Source organism: Sus scrofa, chromosome 14, assembly GCF_000003025.6.
Source record: "Sus scrofa isolate TJ Tabasco breed Duroc chromosome 14, Sscrofa11.1, whole genome shotgun sequence".
Lineage (NCBI taxonomy): Eukaryota > Metazoa > Chordata > Mammalia > Artiodactyla > Suidae > Sus > Sus scrofa.
The window spans coordinates 24,740,716-24,761,493 of NC_010456.5; the positions used below are offsets into that span (position 1 = coordinate 24,740,716).

At 39.7% G+C, this 20,778-nt stretch overlaps 1 protein-coding gene across 3 annotated transcripts in view; it reads right to left on the reverse strand.

Annotated features, from left to right (window-relative positions):
* PIWIL1 (piwi like RNA-mediated gene silencing 1) overlaps positions 1 to 19,341 on the reverse strand; it is a 30,711-nt gene extending 11,370 nt beyond the window's left edge. Inside the window, exons 1-13 of one of the 3 annotated variants that reach the window (XM_021072052.1) lie at positions 19,207 to 19,341; positions 16,284 to 16,294; positions 16,021 to 16,108; positions 15,571 to 15,682; positions 9,715 to 9,840; positions 9,108 to 9,322; positions 8,629 to 8,750; positions 7,476 to 7,556; positions 6,629 to 6,826; positions 5,816 to 5,927; positions 1,611 to 1,737; positions 1,321 to 1,438; positions 704 to 818 (exon numbers count right to left, since the gene is read on the reverse strand). In XM_021072052.1, coding sequence (XP_020927711.1) covers positions 704 to 818; positions 1,321 to 1,438; positions 1,611 to 1,737; positions 5,816 to 5,927; positions 6,629 to 6,826; positions 7,476 to 7,556; positions 8,629 to 8,750; positions 9,108 to 9,322; positions 9,715 to 9,840; positions 15,571 to 15,682; positions 16,021 to 16,098 — 1,404 coding nt within the window. In that variant the 5' untranslated portion in view covers positions 16,099 to 16,108; positions 16,284 to 16,294; positions 19,207 to 19,341. 3 annotated transcript variants of the gene reach the window in all.

Genomic DNA, 20,778 nt, shown 5'->3' on the forward strand with positions numbered 1-20,778 from the left:
CGCATTTTTGGAATACTTATTTTCCTTTTCTGAAGATAAAATATAAAAGGCATCACAATATTTAATATATATCCCTAACAAATAAATAGTCCAGGCAAAAATGAAGCCAAATAAATTGGGACTTTTTCATGTAAAAGATCATCTTAGGAGTTCCCGTCATGGCGCAGCAGAAACGAATCCAACGAGGAACCATGAGGTTGCGGGTTAGATCCCTGGCCTTGCTCAATGGGTTAAGGATCCGGTGTTGCTATGAGCTGTAGTGTAGGCAGCAGATGTGACTTGGATCCCGTGGTGCTGTGGCTGTGACATAGGCTGGCAGCTATAGCTCCAATTAGACCCCTAGCCTGGGAACCTCCATATGTTGTAGGTGTGGCCCTAAAAAAAGACCAAAAAAAAAAAAATCACTTTAGTGGCAGACGAAATATCAGCCTAATCAGATACTTAGACTTCCTCTATACTGTAATTTAAGCCATTCAGGTTATTAAAAAATTAAGCCACCTGTTAACCAAGTCTCTCAGAGCTGTCCCTTCTCTGGTGCGTCCACATCTCCTCCTCCTGTGGTTCCGTTAATTGACAGAGTGGAGGTGGTCGAGAGAAAAGAGAGGAAAGCACTACACTGGCATGGAACTAGGCTATTCCTGCTTGCTTTATTATGAACCTGACCCAAACCTGATTTGACTAACAACTTTACGAACTGCCTTACTGTTTTTCCACCTTGATGAATCTTTTCAGCTTGCAAAATTCTTCCTGAGAAGGACAGTAAATTGGAATCGAAGCTCAAACCCCAGTCTCGAAGCTCCCTCTGAACATTATCATCTCTGTAAATTTAACACATTTAACATACCACTAAATGCAAGGAAAACAGCAAACACCAGTGCAAATAGAGACCCACTGCAACCTATAATCAATTTCAAAGCTTCTCTCAGGATCAAAGCCCTAGAGAGAATGTGAGGAAACAGAGGCACTACTTTTCTCTCGTCATATCTGTTTTCCTTCATGACGTCCTCAACATTTAGATGCCCAAACTTTCTCCTCCACAAAGTAAATATAATGTTATATAGAACAAAGAGAGAAAGCAGATTGTCCCAAACAATTTTACTTTTCAGTCTATTGTCCTTTTCTAAAAGAAGAATTAGAAATACCATAGTCTGCAAGATTTAACTTTATTCCATGACAAATATTAGCCTCACTTAGAAACATGAAAAAAGAACCCACCACAAATACTGCAAATACAAAGTGAAAACAAAATTTTTCATTCCCCCCAAACCCACATAAAATAAAAAACTGAAACCATATGCCAGTGAAGCATGGATGACTTACTTATGAATGTAATCAATCAGCCTTCCTACTTCACGTTGCCTTTGTTCTGGAGTGAGTCTAGTATGAACAGCCAAGTCTTTCATCACATTAAAATCATTACGCATTTTATCAGTTAGACCTTTAAATAAAACATATAAAGGCATATAGTTAAAGAAACAAGAATCGTGTCTCAGAATCTGGCGTGTAGCATGGTGACAGTGAAGGGCTTTGGGGGATGGGGTATAAAGAAATGGTCAGTCACTTCTAGAACACAACGGGAAAAGCTGCCGGTGGAGAAAGGCCAGCAGTACCTGTAAGATAGCAGAGCTCAGGAATAAGCATTGCAGGGCCTGGCAACGTGCCGCCAGGGCCTCTCCTCCTCTTAGGTTGACTGACCAAAACCGGCTGCTTCAAGTCGGTGATCTCCTGATTGTATTGCTATTCAAGGGAAGGTAAATGCCTTGAGTAACATGTCAGGGGACAAGGTTTGTTTGTTTTTTTTTTCCATTAAGAACTGATGCCAACAACAATGCTAGTAACAGTTTCCAAGTATAAAAACTGTATTTCTAATCCTTCTAAAAAAACAGGTTGTGCTCTGCAGTTACTTCATCTTTTCTTCCTGAACACTGAGATGGCCAGGACAGTAAGGTTCTATGTTCTGATTCTGGTCACAGTTCTACTTACTTCATTTCTTGGTTCAGAAACAGCAGTCTGTGTAACTCCAAGTCTTCATCACAGGGTAATTCCTCTAAAACTACTCATAGTGAGGACTGGTTTATGAAAGTCTCACTATAAGAATGAGGGAAGCAACAAGGTCTGCAGGCTACAGGACACTTTTGATTACAAAAATTTTTTTACGAGATCTTGATACTCTGAGGTTGAATTTCCACTTAGTAGCATTGAGTCCTTACCTCGATTCCCCACATGTAATAACTATCTAGGGTACGTTTTTACAACTTGTAAAGAGACAAAAAATAGTGATGCTTAAGATCTAACATACGGAGTTCCCGTCGTGGCGCAGTGGTTAATGAATCTGACTAGGAGCCATGAGGTTGTGGGTTCGGTCCCTGCCCTTGCTCAGTGGGTTAAGGATCCGGCGTTGCCGTGAGCTGTGGCGTAGGTTGCAGACACGGCTCGGATCCCGCATTGCTGTGGCTCTGGCGTAGGCTGGTGGCTACAGCTCCAATTCGACCCCTAGCCTGGGAACCTCCATATGCCATGGGAGTGGCCCAAGAAATAGCAAAAAGACAAAAACAAAAAACAAACAAAAAAAAAACTAACATACATAGGAGATGGCTTTATGATCTCCAGTTCCACTCTGCAACGCAAGACCACAACGGTCTGCCCTCAAGTTAGCTTCCTTAGAGCTTCTGCCCCATCGTCTCCAGGATCCTCTCCTAGCACCTTTAATACCCCGGATAGTTCAGCTCCAACGTTTTAACAAATTGCATCTCCATCAAGCATCACTCATCTTGGCCTCTCAAGAGGCGAAGGCGCTTGCCCACTCCTTATTCCTACCACACAGACCAGGTCCTGGCCACCTATCATCATGAATTAGCTTGTTGTTGACTCTGTCCTACATCTAACTCTTTACCAATCAATCATCCAAGAAAACAATTTCAGACAAGAAAATTCTAAGTAGAACATGCCTATCTGACCTCTGCTCCATTTATCTATACTACTTATTTTATCACACAATTTTATTAGGGGTCTATTTAACAGTCACCCTGTTTACACATCCTTTAGTTGGGAACACAAGTAGAAATGTGGTAGTGATTTCAGAGGAGTCCCTATTCTCTACTTCAGGGAAGGGCCTTAAGTGCATAGTTAATTACAGAACTGTGGAATTCCCCCTTCTGGGTTCTTAGCGCCTAAACGAAAGCCTGTCAGTTTAACACTTTCCCCCTGCAACTGAAAAACTAGCATTTCTACTTGTTTAACATTACCGTTAAACATTTTCTTTTTAAAACTGACTGACCATGATCTTCCCTTCTAAAGGCCCTTCTTTTCTCTCTTGCTCTGAGTGCTTCCTAGACATTATCTTTAGTATGTAAGATCTAAGCCACAACTTATTATTGAACTGCATTTCTACTAGAAAGTTCTAAGACTGTCTTGATTCTTTCAAATATTTTAACCCTACTCCCTTTTGATTAATTCTCTGTACTAGACACCTTTGTCCCCTGTTGGGAGAGAAATCTTCCCTGAAGAAATAACCTACACTGAGGTGTAAAAGCCTAAGAGTGAGAGTTACGCACGCAGAGTGTGTTAGGCAGAGGGAGCCTGTGGTCAGCTAAGACAGCGGGTCCACATGACAAGGTGAGGCTAAGCAAGTGAGCAGGGTTTCACTGGATAAGGCAGGCATGAGAAAAGAAAACTAAGAGACTGGTGGAGTGAATGAGAGAAATGGGGCCTAGATAGAGGGTGGTAGTCACTTAGATAAGAGGGAAAATCAGATAGGCAAGGCAGGATAAAGACAGGCTTTGACAATTAGTTATACAAGGTAAGTGAGAGAGGCCAGCCTGGTGGTCTGAGGTCTGACTTATCTATTCCTCACCTGTTCAAATTCCTGAGGGCCTATTTAGGCACTGGGGGGTGTTATAAACTACAAAGTCCCTGACTCAGTGGACATGGCACAGGGGCCAGAAAAAAAAAATTATTTCAGACAAGAAAATTCCAAGTAGAACGTGCCTATCTAACCTCTGCTCCACTTATCTATACTAGGGGGTATCACATGGTCACTGCTGGTTATATGTAAGGTATGTTTGAGACATCCTGATATTCAGAGTAAGTAGGAGGTTCAGACATCTAGGGGCTAGAGCTAGAAATCTGAGAACTGTTACCATATTATATCTGAAGTCTCAGCACAGACTAGAGCTCACCTAGAGTAAATATACAGTAACTGGGGACCTGAGGCAGAATCTTTAAGTACAACAACATTTAAAAGGCCACTTGCAGAATAAGCAGGCACACAAGATTTAATACTAGTCAGAGGAGGGGAGAACGTCTCCTGTCCTTGCTTCAGGTTTAAATCATACTACCACTGATGTCCTCTTTCTATCTGTTGTTGACAGACACTCTTTCCCTGATATTTTTATTAAAACAAACAGAAAATGCTAAAACTCATTTCTCACGGTAACCTCTGACACCCAGGAGAATCTAAGTTAAACACGGCTGGGGCCCACAAGGAGTTTTCAGAAGCTGAAAACAGCAGTATGGAAATCAAGCTGTGATGACCTTTGGCCTGCTTTCATGTTGCCCAGAGAAGACCAGTTCTTAACATGGCTTCTCAGGGAAGCACATCCCTCCTGAGTGGCATCTGATCTTCTCATTCATAGCAGGGCAGCTGAAGATCAGCAAAGAGTAGATAGTCAGCAAAAAGATACTTCAAAGGTCACTAGTCAGATGTATACTTCTGACACAAAATGTGTAATATATAATAGTTCATTTATTCCACTTTTTAGAAAAAGGAAGCAATCTACTGAAAATTGGAAAAAATGAGGTAAATTTTAGCATTTCAAAGACAACTTTTAAGATTTTAATTAATGTGTTTTCTTGAATACTTTTCCTGTACTTTTAACAGAGCCCATCAAATGGAATGTGACCTCCTAAGGATTTAGGGGACAGATCTACCTATCTCTGAATATTAAAACAATGTTAGTATGCATGCCTACATAAACATTCTATTTTCTTCTAGTCAGTAGCTGTTCTTTCCTGCTACTACTTGTCTCTGGTGGTTTTTGTTTTTGTTTTTCAATTTAGTGATTACTGTGCCAAAGGCTAGAATCGTCTAAAACTGGTGTTAGATCACTCAATAAACTGATCTAACCTATATGAAACAAGTATGTCTGAATTATGTCAACATGTAAAACATAAGTTAACCCATATGGGCATTCCCACCATGGCTCAGCAGAAACAAACCCAACTAGTATTCATGAGGAGTTGGGTTTGATCCCTGGCCCTGCTCAGTGGGTTAAGGATCTGGTATTGTGAGCTTCAATGTAGGTCACAGTTGCTATGACTGTGCAGCAGGCCTGTGGCTGCAGCTCCGATTGGACCCCTAGCCTGGGAACTTCTATATGCCACATCTGTGGTCCTAAGGGGAAAAAAAAGTTAAGCCATATGTAGGTTTAAGGGTTCAAGGATCTTTAGCTCCCACTGCTAAATGAAGTTTTAAAAAAAAGGGTTGGTTAAAGAAAAAGACCGACAGTATAGTAAGATGTTAACTTGTATTATTTACCATTATTATCCTATTTTTCTGTCACATGCTTAAGTTCAAATGTCATCTTTCAGGCCACTGCAGAAAAGGAACCATGACAGGGCACATCTCATTTGCTAATGAGCTAAATAAACGGGCTGTGATTGCCTTAAAAACACATTTATATGCAGCTTTAAAAGCAACTTATTCCATATGCACACCAGCTAAATAGAAAATTCTGACGATATTTCAGATTTCTCCTAAGGTCCAAGTATAAGAACTTCACATTAAAAAGATAAAAAATCAACATTAACATCTTACCTTCCTGTAGTACTCTAAGAAACTGACTTCAGAGCCATCTGCTTTCTTAAAGGTACTCTTTGGATTCTGGTCCCAGTCAATATCATCTACTCTGTATGTTTTATTGTTATACCTACAGTTGAGATTTATGGTATTTGAATTGGTATCTGATTAAAATGTGTAGAAATGTTATTAAAAAGAGAGGCTGGACAGTATGTACTCTCTTAAAAAATAAAATTTCAAATAACTTGGTAATATACAATATTATGGAAAGAGAAAGGGAAAAGAATTTCTTAAAAACTATGCTAGATGGATGGAGAAGTAACTAAGCTACTACTGGAAAATAAAATTTAAAAAGGAGTTCCTGTTGTGGCGCAGTAGAAACAAATCCAACTAGCATTCATGAGGATGCGGGTTTGATCCCTGGCTTCGCTCAGTGGGTCGGGGATCTGGCATTGCCATGAGCTGCAGTGTGGGTCACAGATGCGGCTCAGATCCTGAGTTGCTGTGGCTGTGGTGTAGGCCAGGAGCTGTAGCTCAGATTGGACCCCTAGCCTGGGAACTTCCATATGCCGTGGGTATGGCACTAAAAAAAGCAAAAATCAAAACAAAAAAAATAAAAAAGGATGGGAGTCATGAGGCATTTGTCCTTTTCAGATGAGTACAGTCCCCTAAAACATCTGCTCTTAAGAAAGAATATAAACACCCCTCTCATTTTTGTGCTATTTCCACCCCTCAACTTTAAACTCCAATTCTATCTAACATTATAGGACTAGACAGCCCTAATATTATCTTAAGTCTTGTAAAATTATTTTGTGTCATTAAAACTCTTACTTGGTAAGAACAATTAAACCTATCAGCTCTTTAGAAACTTGTTCCTGAAATTTATGTTCTTCAGTTTGATTATACAAGTTGAACATGAAATCTAAAACAGTTTCACTTCGAAGGACTTTATGACTGACATCAGTGCAAAGCATGATGTTATTTTCATACTGAAGAATAGAAGTAGTGAAGCCAGGCCAAATCACCAACCTGTCAAATAGAATGAAAGCCATGAAGTAACCTCTACAAATATCCAAACATATTTTTTATGTATCAAGTTGTATTTCCACCTTTATTAACTGGGTTGAAAGTACAAGTCTTTGAGTTAATTTATTTCTAGATTTTACATGGCTCAGATAAAGACTGATCTTTTCAAGATCTTCAACAATGAATGTTATTTTATAGTATTATAATCATTTTGTAAGCTCCATTTTAAATATCCTAACTTTATTAAACTTTATTACTTTTCACATTAACCTAAGACTAAAAAAAATTGCCAATCTAACTGAAATGAGCTACAATTATAATAAACCCAAACAACTTGAGCTGCAATCTTGATACACTACAGTAACTTGTGAAGTAATCATTAGTTGATGAATTTTGTTACCTAAGAGCAAATACCAACTTTGAGTTGGACAACTCTTTATGCTTCCCCAGGGATAGAAGAAAATCATGTATTTACTTAAAATCCAAGTATTCTGGGATGTCTCCTTTATTAATCAAGCCAAGTTAAGTGTTCACGTAATGTGATGGGTACCATGAACAGCCACAGTAAATCTGATCATTTTGAAATAGAGCTGCACTTTCAAAGTCTGTGATTAATCCTGAGTAACAGAAACTTTCCACTTCATATACAAACCTATGATTTGGAATATCAATTGGGTCACTTGGGTTATAATAATTCCGTCCAATTTGTTGCAAATTCATGATCTTCAAAAGCCTAGAATTCAAAAGGTCAGAATAGAGAAGTGAATATTGCTTGAGATGTATCTCTAATACTACAATCAGAATAGCATAGTGTTTACAGCAGAAGTTGGCAGACTATGGCTTGTAGGTGGGCCAAATCCAGCTTACCTGCTGCTTTTAGTATAGCCTAGGAGTACTTTTTTTTTTTTAACATTTTTAAAGATTTTGAAAAAAATCAAAAGATTAATGATGCATGAATTGCACAAAATTCAAATTTCAATGTCCATCAGTAAAGCTTCACTGGAACACAGTTATGATCTTTCATTCATATATGCTCTATGACTGCTTTTGTGCTTCAAGAGCAGAGCTGAATAGTTGAGACAGAGACCCATATGGCCTACAAAACCTAAAATGTTTACTATCTGATCTTTTGCCAAAAAAGTTTGCCAACCCATCATTTACGGAAAAAATAAATCTTCCATTACCTTAATTCAAACAAGTATCCACCAAAATGAATGTTCAATCATCAGTGACAGGCATCTTATGAACAACTTACAAAAGTAAACTACAAATCAAAGTATTATATCTCATTTTTCCCATGCCAGTTTCAGCCTCATCACTCAATGGGGGAGGAAGGGGTCTCCATAGAACACGTGTCCTAACTTTGGATTCGGAAAATATCCAAATTAAAAGCAAATTATAGAGTATGCAGTGTGTGTTCTACAATGGAACAACTATATGTGAGTAGACCTAAATCCTGGTCTGCTTTCTGAATAGGCACCCACTGTGGAAGAGAAGGAATATAAAGTTAGTGATAACCTCCTGAGAGAATGTGTGTTCTTAACATAAGCTCAGATAAGATTTGCAAGATCTAATCTCAACACAAACAGGGAAGTTAAAAACATGGCGCTCACTTAAAGCAAATAAATGGGATTTTTATCAGTACACCCACACCTAAAAACAATCAAAATTCAGAGTAACCCCATGATCCTAAGCACCATTGGAAAATCTAGGTTATAATATACAAGTACTTATTGTATGTGTTTTTCAAATTTTGAATATGTTTTAAAATTTCTTCATAAACATTAAAAAAAATACTAACATACCTCCTGAAAATAATATTATAGAACTGCAAGCAAGTTGGTGATGTAGGTGGGAGTTCGTTTGTCAAGGTGATTGTTATCCTCACGTGCTCTCCATTTCGGGTCTGACTAAAAACTTCAGTAACCTAAAGCCGGAACAATGGAAAACTAAACTTCTAATTGTTGAAATAAGCCCGATCACATAATGCCTGTTTAATGAAAAAGGCAACAATGGAAAGTACAGAAAAGCTTAAAATTTAGAAAAAGAATGGCTATGAGAAAGAGTGATTAAGCGCCTTATTATTATTTAATTGTAATTATTAAGTTACTCAGATGGATCTGAGAATGATACAATAATGCCAAACACATTCTTCGGGTGTATTATAAGTCATAACAGATGAAAGACCACTGGATTTTCTACAAAAGCTACCATAGATCAGGGCAGTTTTGCTTTGAGGTAGAAATCCCCATCTCCCTCTCCCCATCCTGGCAATTCACATAACCTTGTGCTGAAGTCTTTTAGGTAAAAATAATATTGTTCCATCAAAAGCATGACACCTTCCAATTAAATCTTCATGTTGAAAAAGAAGAGCTGAGCGGAGTCTTCTGGCTTCCATCAAGGGGTTATAGTCAATGTGATACTGATATAAGGCCCACTGGGGACGGGAGGTCAGTCGAAAATGGTTAGTGCTTAGCCTTACTATAATACCTGAAGAACCTGTAAAAAGAAGTCACATTCCATTAATGAAATATCAAGTTAATTGCTGTTCCTTGAAATCTCCACTACTATGACCAGGTAGACCCAGTTCTGTAAACAAAAGTCTAAATGTGACCCCAATACAGAAGTGCTCAGACATCTGACTTTGGGGACTACTATACATTTAAAAACAAATCCTCCCTACACTTAAGTCATTTACAACGGAACCAATGAAATCCCTTGACAGAAAAAGCTTTTTTAAAAGAAAAAAGTTACCTACGTAACATGTAATAAAACAATTATTTCAGTGCAAAGTTGTCATATAACCTATTTCAAAACCAAAACGGAAGAGAGGAAAATGGAAAAGTAATTTTGTGCAACTGTATTCTTATTATTCTTAATAATTAACACACCTGTTTTTGATTCTTTAACATGATCTAGGTTCTGTCTTGTATTCACACCAAGATCATGGAAGTCTCTACGACGGCCTCCTCTCTCTGCTAATGATAACTCCTGAAATCCAGCAGATATCTGAAGTTCTTTAAAAAAGAAAAAGAAAAAAATCATACACTTAAGTAATATGAAACATGAAATAAAGAAAGACAATACCCAAAGGGTACTGAGGTGCTAAAGATAGTGTATGAACAATCCGTCAAAATGTTTTAGGTATCTGCCAACTCAGTAAGAGAGAAACTTCTTAGCTAGAACTTCTTCCATAAAGCCTTTCCTGTCACTGCCATAGGCAAACTCAGCTCGCTTACAAGATCAAGACAACTGAACTGATTCAAGAACTCAGGAGCATGTTTGTTGACTGGATAATTATGTTTCTATACTGTAAGTCTGATAACCACCTAAGGGCCTTAATATCAGTGCTTTTCACAATTTTTATGATGTAATTATAGCTATAGGAATTTGCGATTCATATGATTCAAATGAGCAACCTGACTTACAAAATATTAAGTTTAAAATGTAATTTCCTCACCAATTCCCTTAAATCCAGCAGAATAGATGGGATGGGCCTATGTATATCCTGCGGCTAAAGATTAACTATCGGTTCGTGCTTAGCTGCAAAAGCTGTGGGTTAAAATATGCTCAATTATTAAGCCCTTTACTTTGTGGAAAATATATAATGAAGTATCTTATATCAATAGTGTGATGTGGACCAAAGAATGAAGATGGGCTTTGCAGTCAAGTGTTAAATTCTAGCTTTCACTTCGCAGGCACATTACCTTGTGGAGCAGAGACTACTGACTACCCAAGAATCATCTTTCATTCTACTTTAAAAGTTTATTTGGGGAGCAATAAACCCCACAGACTAGACTGTCTACCTTCCTTGCAGGTGGGGATGGCCTAAGCAATTTCTGCAGAAATCACTGGATGAAACTTCTAGGAAAGCACCTTAAGATAAGAGTCAGAGCTGGCTTTTATGTTCTCTATGCTCCCAGCTGCCAATCTTGCCTGGCATCTGGATGTGATGGCAGGAGGGAGCTCAAGCAGACATTCTGAACAAAACCTAAGTCTTAATGACTGAAATCATGGACTCTAGAGAACAAAAGGAGTGCCTAGTTCTCTTCTGACCACAAATACCAGAACTAGCCCAGAACTGCCAGCTTATGGAGGAGAATTAAAGTAAACAACGGTTCCTGATATACCTTGGAAACAAGTTATTTTTTTAAGGTAAGCTTCAACTTCTTCACCTGTAAAAGTGACAATTTTACAGGCATGTAGTATGTTTTAAATAAAAAATTCACTTATAAGCATTTTAAAGGTACTGCTAAATATGTTGGTTTCCTGATTCCTGTGCTTCATGATTGTCAGGGGTTCTTTTTTAAAGTTCTTTAATATGTACCTGCTTCTACTTGTTTCCCGTGGTGAACTTTTTATCCCAAAGGGTTTCAGCGTAAGGTATCCATGAATTAACTACACTTAAGGTCAGGTTTACTGAATCCAACCTGACAGAAACAACAGGTCTTACAGGCTTGATTTGAATTTTTCCTTGAAAAAAAATTCAGTTCTGGATGTGAAAACCTGATCGCAAGTTTCAAAAGAACAATGATGAAGTCTGTTCCTCTCTTTACGTATACTACCGTTATTTGTACATTTTAGCCAAAGTCTGATTAATCGTCAGTCCAGAAAGATGACAGATTACAAACTAGATACAACTGGAAACCCTAATTCCCCTTCCATGGACCTGCCAAAGTGATGATTAAAAACACAAACCAGATCTTGCTATTTAAGAGTCCTTCAATGCTGCCACAACCTCCTTTACAGAGTGAAAAATCAAGCTCATAAGCAATGTCTTATTAATGATAAATCTTTTAAAACTGTCACTTTTTCTATAGTCTCACCTGTGGTATAGGGAAGCTCCCAGGCTAGGGGTCTAACTGGAGCTGCAACTGCCGGCCTACATCACAGCCACGGCAATACCAGATCTGATTCGCATCTGTGACCTATGCTGAAGCTTGTGGCAACGCCAGATTTTAACCCACTGAGACCAGAGATCTGCATCCTCACAGAAACATCAGGTCATTAGCCAACTGAGCCAACAGGAAGTCCTAAAATTATCATTTTAATTCTAAAACATAGAATATATTTGAACACTTAATGTGGCAAGCTCTTCTCAGATATAATACTTACAAAAACAGTGAAAGGCAGTAAAATAGGGCCCTGCATTTGTCATCCTGAGTATCATTTAATCCTCACTATGGCCCTTGTCTATAAAGGTATACAGCTTTTTACAGGCAGATAACTTTCACAGAATTAAATTCATGAGCAGCTGTTTAAAAAGTATTAGTGAAGCTCAATATAAAGAATGTTTAGATTTAAGTATTTTCTGCAATTTTATTTGCATTTTAAGGCTGCAACAATAAAATATTTTTAAAACAGCTTCAGTACATCTTTTCGTACCATTTTAATTCAGTGAAAATTTGTTGTATATGTTGAACATAGCTGAATATGTCAAATATTCTAAGTTTCAAAAGAACTGAGATGAAGAACAAAGCAGGAGGCGTCACAATTCCTGATTTCAACCTATAAAGCTATGGCCATTAAAACAGTATGCTACTGGCACAAAAAAAGACTCACAGACCAATGGAATAGAATCAAGGGCCCAGAAATAAACCCAAGCATATAAGGACAATATTTGACTAATATGACAAAGGAGCCAAGAATATTCAATGCAAGAAAGACAGACTCTTCAATAAATGGTACCAAGATAATTAGATATTCATATTTAAAAGAATGAAACTGGAGCCATATCTTACCCCACTTACAAAAATTAACTTCAAATGGAATAAAGACTTAAACGTAAGACTTGAAACCACCAAACTCCTAGAATAAAACATAGGAAAAGAAGGGTTCCCACTGTGGCTCAGCAGAAACGAACCCGACTAGTATCCAAGAGGATGCAGATTCAATCCCAGGCCTCCATCAGTGGGTTAAGGAACTGGCGTTGCCATGAGCTGTGGTGTAGGTCACAGACATGGCTCAGATCCCACATTGCTATGGCTGTGGTGTAGGCTGGCAGCTACACCCCTAGCCTAGCAACTTCCAGATGCTGCAGGCACAGCTCTTAAAACAAACAAACAAAAAACAACTGAGGAAATCCTACCATTCACAACACGGATGGACCTTGAAGGCATTATGCTAAGTGAAATCAGGCATAAGAAAGACAAATACTGTATGATTTCACTTATATATGGAATCGGGGGAAAACAAACAAAAAACCCAAAAAAAAACCCAAAACCAAACTCATACAAACAGAGATCAGACTTACCTGAACAGAGGGTGGGGGAAGAAAGCGTCCAAAAGGACAACTTGCAGTTTTAAAAGAAATAAATACTAGGGATATAATATTCAATACCATACTAACACTGCTGTATGATATTTTGGAAACAGTAAATCCTAAGAGTTCTCATCACAAGGAGAATTCTTTTTTTTTTCCTCTTCTTTTTGTTTCTTTATCAGAAGATGGCTATGAGCTGAACCTAATGTGGCAATCATTTCACAATATATGTAAATCAAACCACCATGCTGTATGCCTTAAACTTAGTGATGTATGTCAATTATTTCTCAATAAAACTAGGGGAAAAAATAACAAAAGCAAGTGACCTGAGGGTGCTCTTTGGAGAGTCATCAGTTTCAACACTTAATTTCCCCTCTGGATTTATTGTCATTTTTGGTCTCTGAAGATTTTGCAACTCTCTTGCCAGAGCAGATGAATTTAGAAAGATGTTTTAAAATCTAGCACATTAAAGGTATTTAGTTGGAGGCTATCTAGCCTGCATTAATGCTAGATACAGAATTCTTACTTGGCTTACGTGTTTGAAACTCATGCAAGTTTAAGTTTCCATTATTAGGATCATTTGTAATTTACTGTGATATATTTATTTAAATAGAATAGATTATATCCCACTGTTCACTTTTTGGATTAAATGGGTAATTAAAAAGAAGAACTGAGTCATCTAGGGAAAAATACTGGATAAAATCCTATAAATTTAAGGAGATCAATGCCCATAAAAGAACTGTCATCAGACACCTTAAAAATTAAAACATCTTATAGTACCATAAGAGCAATATACATAATTATATGTAGAAAATATTAAAAGGCCCCTTGTCTTCTGATTCTTCCAATCAAGCACTATTAATAACTGACATTTTTCTTTAAAATTTTCTGTACAGAAAATATATACATGCACATACACATGTTTACTAAATAATATAAAGAGGATGCTGTTTTATAACTTGTATCCATTTTAGGCAGGTTTTTACATTCTTGAAAATGGCTAAATGGTACTCTACTCTTCAAGTACAGGAAATCTTACCTCTTATTGGTTAGGTGTTCACAGTTTGGGAGTATTAAATGTAGTTAACACCATTACACAACCATGTATTTACCCAGTGTCTGGTACATTACCATAACTGTAATTGCTAACAAAAGTGTCATGCTGCTGCACATTACAAAGTACCGTCCACAAGTTAGTATTATTATACAGTCACACGGGGCCCGAGTTCCCCAGTTTTACATTTACCAGCAATGGCAAAAAGTAAAATGGGGAACAAACAGATAAAAAAAAATTCCAGTTTAAATTCAATGATAAGGCATAATGTTTTCATTGGCCTTTGTATTTTTCAATGCATTGCCTTTTTCTTTGTCCACTTTCCCCCAGCTTGTTAATAACATCGGGTTTATAAGAATGCTCGGTGTCTCAGATAAATGAGCTGTTCTATCATTGCAGTAAGTTTCCAGGTTGTCTTTTGACAATGACAGTATTTGTCACAGTTCAATTCAGACCACTTCTAGCTCATTTCAACTTTCAAAAAAACTTTTATTAAAATATAGTTGATTTACAATGTTCTGTCAATTGCTGCTGGACAGCAAAGTGAACCAGTCATATGTATATATTCTTTTTCTCATATTATCTTCTATCATATTCTATCACAAGAGACTGGATATAGTTCCCTGTGCTATACAGGAGAATCAAGCTCATTTTAGATTCATCCATGTTTTCTTCAAATTTTATGGATTCCACTGGTTATATTTTTGGAGTATATGGAAATTTAATGTGAGGCATAAGAAAGGAGCCAGCTTTGTTTTCTAGTTTTCCATTTGTCTCAACACTATTTTACTGAATAGCCTATTTCCCATGCCTATCCCATGGTTTAAAAGCCAATGCTACCACATTAATTCCTCATATGTGTATATGGATCTGTTTTTTTCTTATACCAAAACCAAACTTAATATCTGTAAAAGAATCTTATACCAAGCATCCAAATAATTCATCTTTGCAACAACAGTGAAAAACCACAATTTTTGGAATCAGAAATGGTGTTCTAACTCTACTGGCTGTCACAAATTTGACCCCAGCTTTTGCATCTAAGAAACAGGATGAACACATGTGAAAATACGTTTTATAAATCAGTTATAAAATGTTGAAGTTGGTAAGGCTTTGATGAAATCACTAAAGATGCCCAGAGAACGCCCTAAAATAGTTTTTAAGGCATAAACAGGCAAATTTATAATTAGTGTAGGATTTATTTGCTTTGTCATAGCTAGTGTGGTGCTCTGGTATGCTCTTTTTCATTTCCAAGGAGAAAAGAAGCCCTGTGGCTCTGCACTCAGTAGCAGGCTGCAGTCTGAGAGAGATCCTGTTACACTTTAAAGGACTGCTGGACTCCTTTTTCTTTAAAAGAGTTTTGGTTACTGTTCCATGTCTAGTGCTACAAGTGCACACACATGCACACATGAAGCCTTTTTATCTTCCCTTTACCTTGTGACTTGGCTGTTGCTCCTACTGTTCCTCTCTGTCGTCCACGGCCGACTAATTCCCCCTCTGCTGGTGGCTGCTGAGGTCTAGGTTGCATGTAACCAGGCTGCTGACTCTGTAGTTACATGCAAATAAAGAACAGCAGCCTTTTTATGCCAAGAGGTCACAGATGTCAAACGAAATAACTAGTCTTAAACAAGTCTAAGGCATTCGATGAAAACTGATCTAAAACAGACATCAAATATTTTCTTATAAAGATATGTCTTCAAGACGGGTCACCACCTGAGGTCAAGAACTAGCTTCCAACATCCTCAGGACACAGAACACGATCTTCCTTGATCAGTTCCTATCTCCCTCCCAGGGCAGTTTTTAAACTTATTTTGGAAGCCTAAGCTGATGAAGGCTTCACAGCAGTTTGCTTTTCTTTGCAGTTAGAAAAGAGTAAACACTCACTGCAGCAGCGCCCACGTGCTGCGCCGTCTCCTGACCACGAGCCCTTCCTCTTGCTCTGGCTCTGGCTCTCCCAGTCATTTTTCTTTTTCTTGAAGGAAATAATCATGAAGACAATACTCAAAATATGCAGTTATATCTGAGTGTTTCCACAATGTCACCTTTAAACTGATTAAAATTCTTAAGTAAGTTCCTGGATAATCACATATTTTTCTAACCTCTTAATATACAGTTTAAAGCAATCTTCCTACCTTAAGCAAACTTACCTGATCCTGTGCTAGTTGGTGGCATAGAAGTCCAAGACTTATTTTAATATTTCATTTTTCAACTGAATTATTATGAAAAGACTTAGGAGGGTAAAACTGTTAAGACTTAAGGTGTTGGTGACTAGCTCTTTCTTTCATATCTGGATGTGGAATCTACCATGAAAAGTCAGCACTGATGCCAAATATTATGCCAAGCCCTGCACATAATTCTTTTGGTGGTGTTGTTGTTATTGTTGGCCGCACTCATGGCATGTGAAGTCCCTGGGCCAGGGATTGAACTTTTGCCACAGCAGTAAAAACCCCAGGTCCTTAACCCACTAAGCCACCAGGAAACATCTACATAATTGTTATAGATACATTACTATGTCCTCCCAGATCTCCCTATAATTCCATGCATAGCTTAATCTTTTCTACCCCATCATTTGCATCACAGAATTTCATTCTTGTGAGTGACATCACCATCCACTTTGTCTCTAAAGAAAACTTGACTGAGTCATTCATTTCTAAACTAATTCTACCACACCTGATCAATGACCATCTCCATTTCTTCAATACCACAATGTTAATGAGTACCTACTGTGAGCCAGCATCTGTGTTAGGCATCAAATATGTTACCATGTATATAAAAGGTTCCCCACCCAGTCATCCCAACCACAGAGTAGAAAGCAGTATCATCAGGTTTTTATTGATAGAGACCTCAAGAGCTAGACTTCCAAACCCTCCTCCTTAACATAAATGACTGAGCAAATCACATAACCTCATGACTTTATTTGCAAAACAGCTGTAATCATCTAGACCACACAGGTCAATTGTGTGGCTGAATGGGAACACACAGAAGCACAAAGTGCCCCACACACCACGAGCACTCGACAAACATGAGCCCTGGTAGAAAAGGCAGATAAAATCATAACCACAAATATTTAACCAAGGAATAAGCAGAATGTTCCTACAAAAAGGAAGATAAGAGCTAATTCACATAACTGAAGAGGTCTGCCTCAAATGAAGCTAATATTTTAACAGAGACAGAGGAGGATTAGGAAGTGGAAGCTAGGTGGTACCACTCTTCACAGACAAGAGGGAACGACCTGTGACTAAGTGTTGAGAAGCTGGCTTGTCTGTAGAACTGAAAGATGCCCAGTGTAACTGAAGTGTAATGAGCTTGCATTGGACATTCAATGCAACCAGAGGCCACTGAAGGTTCTACAGAGGGGCAGGTTATGACATCATTTACTTTTTTTTTTTGGTCTTTTTGCCTTTTCTAGGGCCACTTTGGGCCACTTCCCCCAGCATATTAAGGTTCCCAGGCTAGGGGTCTAATCCAAGCTGTAGACACCGGCCCATGCCACAGCCACAGCAACGCGGGATTGGGATTTGAGCCGCGTCTGTGATCTACATCACAGCTGATGGCAACGCCAGATCCTTAACCCACTGAGCAAGGCCAGGGATGGAACCCGGGATCTCATGGTTACTAGTCGGATTTGTTAACCACTGTGCCACCACGGGAACTCTGTGACATCATTTACATTTCAGATCACTCTGCTCTAAGATGGGATAACATTTTTATGCATTTTATCAACTTCTAAAAATTTTGGTTCCATGACAATCTCCCTAGAAAGACAAATCTAATGACATTCTCCACTTTTAAAGACCTCTTCGCTTTCTATCACATTCTATAAAGGACTAAACACACATTAGCTCACCTAATTGTAAACACCTTTACAATCCAAGTCAGCAATTTCCCAAGTAGGTTACACAATGTGATCTGCTGAGGCCCTGGCATATTACAACTAATTTTTAATGTCATTATGAAGCATTCTGTATTTATGCAGATGTATATCACAACAATAGCTATACACACATCATTTACACATTAAAGCATGCCAACCTAATTACCCAAATCTCTTACTGATGATGGACAGAATCAAATCTGGAAACCTCTGCTTTAGACTCCAGCAAACATTACTTTCTTCCACTCATCAGCCATTAAGAAACTGCATGCTTCACTTCGTCCCAGGGAACACGCTTTGCCAAAGTGCCTTACTCTCCTTTCTAAAACGGCAGAATCCAGCTTATCCTTTAAGGACCAGCTCAAAGGTCATCTCTTCCACCCTCATCTACACAGCTGTCTGCACGCGTGTTACAGCAATCAACACACAACATGGTTAATCCGTTTCCTTCTCTCTTTCATAAACACACTACAGCGCTCCTCCAGACCTGGCTGCTAATCACAGCTTAGAACTTTGCACTTAAACCCAAGGCTTGGCGACCTCGCAGTGACTCTGCGTGTCTGTATATGGCAAAAAACCTACTACCGAGCTGAACTGCCATCTCAAGAGAGAATATCTTTACTGCAGTAGTTCTCATAGCTTGATCTCTGACTGGCAACACCTGGAACTCGCTGGAAATTCAAATCACATGGGGGGCCCATTCCCCGCCCCGAGCCAGAAGCTCGTGTCTAGCACGCTCCAGGTGGTTCTGATGAGCACCCAGCCCGAGAGCCCCTGGATCATGCTACCCACACCATCAAACCCGGGCCAGGTTGGATGACCCCATGTCCCCTCCACCGCCCAGCTGCAGTGCTCAGTTGTTCCCCCAACCCCCAATTCAGCAGGGGGACCAGGCTGGATCACAAACTACACCGTCACCCCAGACGTGAGAAATGAGTGACAAAACCCACCATACCAGCTATAAAGGACATCTGGGTCTAGGCGACGTCCACAGGAACGCCCACCCCCAAAGATACAGTCACTCCTCCTACGCCCCAGGACAGCCCACCGGGCCCGCCAGGCCACCCCCCACTCCACCTCCCAGCTCTGTCCCCACCCATGCCCACTGTAGACAAGAGGCCCCCAGAATCTGGGCCGCCGACGGGAGGCGCTGAGTGGCAGCGTGGTGGACACCCCGCAGCGGGCCGCAATCTCACCAAGCCCGCAGGCTGCAGCCACACGGATGCAACCGTACTACTGCCGGTCCGCAGGGATGCCCCTCGCAGCCTCACTGACGCCCCCGCAACACTAACAGTTGCCCCCGCAGCACTAACAGTAGCCGCAGCACCCCCAACGGTTATCTCACACCGGATCCCTCCGCGCGGGGATTGGGACTTCGCACCCCGACACTAGCCCAAACGGATACCGGAGTCTCTTAACTCTGCAGAGCCGCGCTGCTCGCTCTCACCTTGCTGAGGGCCCCTGCTAGTAGGCGACTGCGGGGTGTGGGCACCAGCGGAAGTGGACGGGGACCTCTTTTCCTGGGCGGATGGACATGAGCTTCAAAGGGTAAACTGTTTGCACGTGACACCGAGGTAACGGCATGACGGGCAGTGGGCCCGCGCTGCGCACTGATTGGTTGCCGCGTAGATGGCAGTTTCTGGTGGAGTAGGGAAGGAGGGAGGGCCACAGGGGGCCTGCCCCTTCCTCTCTAGGCCCCGCCCATGCAAAGCTGGGCCCCGCCCCTTCCAAACTAGGCCCGCCCGCACCTTACCCGCCCTCCTGGAGCAAAGGTGACTACACTTGGTTGAGGATTGCGGTGGGCTTGATTTACTCCCTGCTTGTGGAGCAGGGCTGTGTGCTCAATACACCTTTCAATAAACTATGAAATTGTGACCAGGTGCGTTTTGAGCTCCCTGCTGTTAAAAAAAAGTGGACTTACTCTTGGGTTAGTTTGGTAAAATAAGGTACTTCATTTATCAAATAAGAAAATGAGATTTGAGTTTTGCCCCCGAAGAAAATAAAACTGCCTTCTAGATCCAGGATGCCAGGCGGCTGTGCACCTACATATTTAACTTTCTAAAACAAACAAATTGTGTGCTGAGTGCATGCATGTTAACGTATATGACAGTGATTCTCAAACTTGACCTGCATTAGAATCACTTGAAGGGCTGGTTAAAAGGGGGACTGTGAACCTCCCACTGCTAAAGATTCTGATTCAGCAGGTTCTGTAGGTGGGACCCACTAATTTGCAACTCTAACAAATGGCAGAAGGTGATGACACAGCGTCTACGTTTATAACAGAGGCACTGGATCAGGTGTCCTCAATTGTTCATTTCCTCATTGGGCAAAGCCAACACAGTTGTTTCACATATATGGAATCTAAAACATGACACAAATGAACTTGTCTAGCAAACAGACTCACAGACATAGAGAACAGACTTGTTGATGGCAAGGAGGAGGGGGTCCAGGGAGGATTGGATTGGGAATTTGGGACTAGTAGATGCAAACTATTTATATAGGATGGATAAACAACAAGGTCCTACTTTATAGCACAGGGAATTCTATTCAATATCCTGCGATAAACCAGAAGGATAAGAATATGAAAAAGAATATATCCATACACATATATGTAACTGAATCACTTTGCAATATACCTGAAACTAACACAACATTGTAAATCAACTATACATTAATTTTAAAAAAACTATTTTAGGAATTCCCATCATGGCTCAGTGGTTAGCGAAACTGGCTAGTATCTATGAGGATGCAGATTCCATCCCAGGCCT